General features: G+C 36.4%; 1 protein-coding gene across 1 annotated transcript; it reads right to left on the bottom strand.

Annotated features, from left to right (window-relative positions):
- Positions 1 to 650: 650 nt before the first annotated feature.
- Positions 651 to 3,108, bottom strand: LOC113279704 (protein ECERIFERUM 26-like). The gene is made up of 2 exons (XM_026528373.1): positions 2,650 to 3,108; positions 651 to 1,502 (listed from the first exon to the last, which is right to left on the bottom strand). Exons 1-2 carry the CDS (start codon positions 3,106 to 3,108, stop codon positions 651 to 653), a joined length of 1,311 nt encoding a protein of 436 aa, XP_026384158.1.
- Between the last annotated feature and the right edge of the window lie 3,450 nt (positions 3,109 to 6,558).

Below are 6,558 nucleotides of genomic sequence, written 5' to 3'. Positions count from 1 at the left end.
TGTGATAGATTTCAAGCTAAACCAAAAAAATCTCATCTTGCAGTTACTAAAAGGATCATATATACGATATATACAACAAACTATCGGTTATGGCCTCTCTTATACTTTTGGTACTAACACTGATCTTACAACGTATTTTGATGCAGATTGGGAAGGTTGTGCAGAAGATAGAAAAAGTACATCAGGAGAATTCTACTACGTATGAATAAATCTTATTGCTTGGCATAACAAGAAACAAAACTCACAATTTCTATTAACATGTGAAGCCGAATACATTGCTGCAGGTTCGTGTTGAACTAAACTTTTATGGATGAAACAAATACTTCTAATTATGGAATCTATAGAAGCACAATAAAATCTTTTGGGACGTGTCGAAGATGATTCTCATTGAACGAACGTGTTGAAATACTTTACACAGACAAAATTAATACACTATTATAACTTTATTAAAATAGAAAAAAAATAAGATACAAGAAGAAAAGCACCGAACAAGCTCAACAAACAGTAATGGTCAAAGCCAAGAAGAAAGCAAAAGTATGACTGCTCCATAAAACCAAAAAGAAACCAAACAAACTACCAAAGAAAAGTAGAGAGAAACCATGTCCAAAGCATTATTTAGTTCTTACTAATTACATATATATGTTGAATGCTCAAACAATACACCATTCCTTTTCTAACTCTGCCCTCAGCTGTAAAATTTCATTTTCTGGCAGAATTACTGTTACAGTCCTTCCTTTATTACTTGGACCTGGAAGTACTAATACCAACCCTGAATCTGCTACTCCCTCGACCATGTAGTTTGCAAAAACCGGCTTATGTCCTTTCAGTTCCATTTCATAGATTTCAGACTCTTCCAAATCTAGAAAAGTCAGGTTTGCTCCATACACAACAAAATCTGACAAATATCCATCTTTCTCTATCACTTGATCCATTTGGCATTTCTCATGTGTTGTTTGATCCAGCATCAGTCCTGCCAAGTCACTCGGATTCGCATCCTTGACTTGACATTCAGCCTTTACAGTTCCAAAAATCTGGTTGTTTCCTGAATGCGAATTATTCACTTTATAGCAATTTCGACAAACAGTCACAACCTGTGGTTCGACTTCTGTTCTGATTTTAGCCAAAGTTTTCCAAATGATGGCAGAAAGGCATTCAAAAGTTGGAACTTTACGAGTTCCGCATTGACCATTGATCTTCAACAGTATATTTTCTAGTTTTGCTGCATTAATTTGGAAACAGAATGTAATCATATTACAGTTATTCACATATTTCCAATAGTCACCGACAGGATCAACCCGTTTGGAGAGTGGCTGGAGATCCACGAAAGATCGTTTTCCTTCCATCTTTGTTTTGGGTTCAAGTTTTTGCAGATTATGTGGCGGATGACCGGTAGATACCAGTTGTCCCCAGGAGTTGATAAGATGTGATGCTAAGAATGCATCACCAAGAACATGAGCCCAGCTTAGCCCTATTGACATTCCCCCACATTTGAACCAAGTAAACTGATCAAAAACACAAAATACAGGTTAGCAGACATATCAGCATTGCATTTGAAATCAATGAGGGGTCTAATTGTATTTCGAGCAGTTTTGTTTGGAGGGCATTTTAAGATTTGTTGACTCCATGGAGATGACCCTGCATTATATTGACTTGTCATCTTCTCCACTTACCACTTTGGTATGCTTATCTTTCAGTGCAGCTTTAAAAAAGTAGCAAATTATGGATCTGTCTATTTTCAAAAAGTCTTTACAGACGGAAAATAAAACTACACAAAAAAAAAACGCCACACACATAGCACCTCTCTGCACGTCTCCCGAGGAGCTGGAACCACTGAGACCCGCAAACAAAAGAAGAAGAAAATAAACCGTGAGAGGCGGTTTTTATCTGGTTTTATTTCTGGGTCCGTAGAGAAGCACTGATTTTATCAATGCATTAGGTGAGACATCGTACGTCGTAAGAGTTTTAAACATAAATCCCATGTTCTCGATATCACAGATATGCATCAAATCAATAAAGGCTATGCGGGTCACTGGGTTTCAAAATAAATGCTATTTGGAGTATTTCCAAAAGTCCTAATATGGTTATTAACTTGAGACATTACTGATAATACCATACAACTTCTTTTCTCTTAACTCAGATACTAGTACTACACAGGGGAAACTGAAAAAATATGCCATGCTATGTGTAAGCTCACATAGCTCTTGAGAGGCTCCAACAGCTTGACCAGTAATAGTTTATTCAACTGCGAGTACCTAAATTAAGGTCATGCTTAGTATCTTCTTTTAGGAAAAATTATCCAAGCCAGCAAGTTTGAAGAAAATGACTTGAGCTTCAAGCTTGGTATAGATCTACTCGAATTCGAGTTCTACTACCCATCTCCTAAATTTGAATCAGCTTGTTTACATCCCTAGCTACTTATAGCACAAAATCTAAGATCGACACGTAGCTGCCGTGAGATGGCGTTGAGCTAAACAAACTTTAAGCCATGTCATTTCGTGGGAAACTCTTATATGAATGGTTTCAAATGATCTAGAACCATGTCTATATCTCTATCTTAAGCTTATCCACACAATTCTTTCACAAGGGTGAAGACTGTGCTAGTATATATATGTATATCCAAAAAGAGGAAAGTGAAGAAATTAGTAATACCTGAATAAGAATTGGAGGAGATATCGCTAGTTCAGGAGTACCAAGAACCTGGTAATGTACAAGAAGTTTATGAAGAGAACAATCCCCCATCTCTAGACACTCATCTATCGTGTACTTGCACTTGGCTTCAATTATTCTCACACCGCCATCGTTACATTTGATATACGGTCGTCGACTGGATTCGTCAGATCTTCGAAACCTTCCACAATATATATTAAAGCTGTTAAAAAGTGTAAACATCTGTTCTTTGATGTTGAAGATAGTGAGACCTTCAACTGCTTCCTTTGGAAAGAAATACAATCCTAGGAGATAATGTAATTTCATAGCCAAATCAACATTAGTTGGTTCGTAAGTTACTCCGGATTCAGTGACATTAGCCGGTCCAACTGAAGATAGTTTCAAGTCGTAAACCGGGTTTTCATGAACCTTATTTTCAACTGCATGGATAGAAGTACTCATCCCTAACAATATACAGAGATCGAGAGAGTTGAGAGAGATAAAAATCAGATGCATATTTTGGATAGCCTTTCTTCAACTTTTATAGGACGGAATGAGGATGTGTACTCAACTAGCTGGTTAGGTATACATCCTCATATTCATTCAATGCGGATACCCAGTTTTTAAGAAATAATATCTAGTACTGAGAAAGGATGTATATATAACAGCTATAACTAGTAATAATATGTTAACGTAAGAAGCACCAGAACAATGGCAAAACTCGTCCATATTGCTGTATCCGTTTTTCATGTTAAAATGGTAGTCAGTTTTCCCCATATTTGTTTTGGTTATAAGTCTACGCTGAATTAGCTATATACGGACTTATTAGATTCAAAAGGATGTAATGTAGCTTGATCAGTAAAAACAACCTTGCTTGCATGCTGCAACAGTACGTGCTACACAAATTAATTAAGGTCGACGAATTCCTCTTTTAGGAGAGTATTTCTCCTTAGTCTTTATGGCACATGTTAAAGATGATGGGGCTAGTTAAACAGACTAGTGGTCCAATAAAGATTAAAGACTAAATAGTTAATCGTTTTGTAGTTAAATACGTAGAAAATGACTAATTACTAATTAAACAGTTAAATAGAGGTTAGAGATTAACTATTGTCTATCACATTCATAGGGATACCTTTCGGATACTTTAGGGAGGGGACGCATATCCCACAGTATCTCGTATTCCCATTTTCCGAGAATTGACGAATTCCCGAGTCTGTATCGGTGTTTCATTGACTACATATTACTTGTATATAACTTTGTTAGTTAGGTTTACAGTTACATGATTATGGTACCGTTACTGGTAGCTGTAACCATGCATCAAGATGTTTCTTCTGTTGATGAACTTGACAGTTGAAACTTCATCTAAACACGGTTAATCATATCTCACGTTTGAGCTTTAGTTATCTCTTTATTGGATTGGTGTGGCGTGTGCGAGGAATTGCAAAGGAGCTATTCCAATTTCCTTCACAAGCCTAATGGGTACGTCAACATGTTTCTTGTACGGAAGAATAGAGTGTTGAGGCAGATCATTTCTAATGGGTACAATAAATCAGATTCCTACAAGACTGTAGTGCTGACAGGCGGAACAATAAGTACTAGATATCTAAAATACAAAAAGTGAAAAAAGAATCGGTTGAAATACTTGTGCAATATGATATTTTCCTTTTTTAGCTGTGTCTTCATATCTAACTTCGGTAGAATGGACAAATTTATGTCGTCAATCCGTACATGTTATGAAATTGTCCTACCTAGCATTACCAAACTTGCATTTAGCTTCACCACCCCAACTAACAACCACCATCTCATTATGGGATCACTTAAAAAAAGGTCCCTCTAGGTTTGTGTGGACGTGATCACCCAAACAATCAGTTGCAAAGAAAACTTAACTCGGAAATCCATACTTAAAAAAGATGAAAAATGATCGGCCCAGTTAGAGAAATTCTGGCTGCGGATAATTATAGCGGGTGGTTGTGAAACTCTGCAAGAACTCTGATTTTGGGCATACCAAAATCTTTCAAGGCATACCACATGAAGACAAAAAAGGTTGTGAAATAGCAAAATCAGATTACCCCTTAACCCAATTTTTTTTAATGGCAAATCTGTCCTTTACGATTAGTGTTAGTAATATTGATTAGTGATTAAATATTTTATTTAGTGATTAAGATAATTTTCAGAATTATAAAAGGTTGTTTAGATGATTTTTTTGATCATGGTTCGGCGAAACATGTTGAGGTTCGGCTCCTACCAATTGATGAACGGTTCGGCTCACATCTATGAGCCGAACAACATCCTGAATAGCCCAGAAAAATAATAATTACTGGTTCGGCTTATATTTCGAAAATCGTATGAGCCGAACATCAATTTGTTATTTTTTGGGTTAAAATATTGTTATTGGTTCGGCACATATTGAGAATATCATAATAGCCGAACCTCATAAATCTGCTAGGTTCGACACATATTATGATTATCGAATATGCCGAACCCCTATGCATCTCTATCTGTGATTAGGTTCGGCTTGAAATTTCATGAAATTTTAAGCCGAATTGTTCATATACACTTACATGAAGCTTTTGTGATGAACAATTCGGCTAAAAATGCAACTCAATTTTGAGACGAACCCAACACTGTAACCGTCATTTAATCGATGAAAAACAACAAATAGGAGATTGGGTTTGTAAAACTTACTTTCTTATCCTTATTTTCGGAGTTGGAGATGCAATTGGTTCAGTTTCTGGTTCCATTGGTGGTTGATTTTCAGTTTCTACACCTTCATCTTCAATTGGTTCTTCTTCTTCAATTGATGGATTAGAAGACGATTTGGTTTGCCTAGTCCCTAGTTTTCTTTGTACGAGTCATTATGTGGTTGAGTTTAATCGACGATCAAATTTTTATGAATTGACAATTAATCACGATGATGATTTTTTTTTTCGCAGGAGGGGGAAGAGTTCGGCTAGAGGAGTAAGAGGAAGAAGAGATGCTAAGGGAAACTGATTTTGATTAGAAAACTGATTTTAAATTTTTATATTAAGGGTATATAGGTAATTGAACTACCCATAGGGTACCCCTTATAAGGTCACCCAAGATGGGACTATTGTTTTGTATGCATTGAAAGATTTTGGTATGCCCAAAATCAGGGTTCCTGTGCAAGGGCATGAATGTGACGGTCTTTACGGCTAACTTAGACTATGTTTTACGAGGCTTCACATGGAATGATTTGACGTGAAAACTCACTCTTCACAGTTGGGGCGGTCTGGGCGGACCAATCCATGGCAAGGTATAGAACCGTTTTGTTGGGCACTACTCCATTTTGGAGGGGGACTACTAAGTGATAGGAACATCTATCCTACATTTTAAAGGGGTGTCCTAAAAAATAGAGAAGACTAATCTTCCCTCACCCTAATTAAGATTATAACTAATCCTAATAATCCATTAATCTAACCCCCTAAATTAAAACCTAAATTACCCAACTGATTAATTTCAGTTTCCCTTCATTTTCTTTTCATCTTCTTTTTCTTCTTCTTTTCCTCTTCTTCGTAGACATCGACGTTAATCGTCGATTCGAAAAAATTTCATCGTCGATTAATCAATCGTTTATAAACAATGCATTCCAAGCAGACTCCAAGAATTCCAGGATTGAGTCTGGGACTCGAACATATAACGAATCTCCCAAATCAATTTCAAATTGATAAACAAGTTGAAGAAAAATTGAGAGACCAAATCAAGCATTCAACAGGAACCAAGAAGTCTAATTCGAGTAAAATGCAAATCCCCGGGTAATTTCCTTCATACCCATTCCTTTTAATTCGTTTTTTGTTGAAGAAATCGATTAGAAATCATCAATATTCATTGAAAATGGTAGTTACAATAAACATTTCGGCTAGGAGATTTTTGGTCAAACCCTAGATTTGGTAA

The sequence above is a fragment of the Papaver somniferum genome, chromosome 5, assembly GCF_003573695.1.
Source record: "Papaver somniferum cultivar HN1 chromosome 5, ASM357369v1, whole genome shotgun sequence".
NCBI lineage: Eukaryota > Viridiplantae > Streptophyta > Magnoliopsida > Ranunculales > Papaveraceae > Papaver > Papaver somniferum.
The sequence above is the reverse complement of the archived record's forward strand: the minus strand, read 5'-3'. Positions and strand labels throughout refer to the sequence as shown.

Coding starts and splice junctions, on each gene's coding strand:
- LOC113279704 (XM_026528373.1), bottom strand. CDS start 3,108: ATGAGTACTTCTATCCATGCAGTTGAAAATAAGGTTCATGAAAACCCG. Junction 1,503..2,649: donor CTCCTCCAATTCTTATTCAG/GTATTACTAATT, acceptor GTTTTTGATCAG/TTTACTTGGTTCAAATGTGG.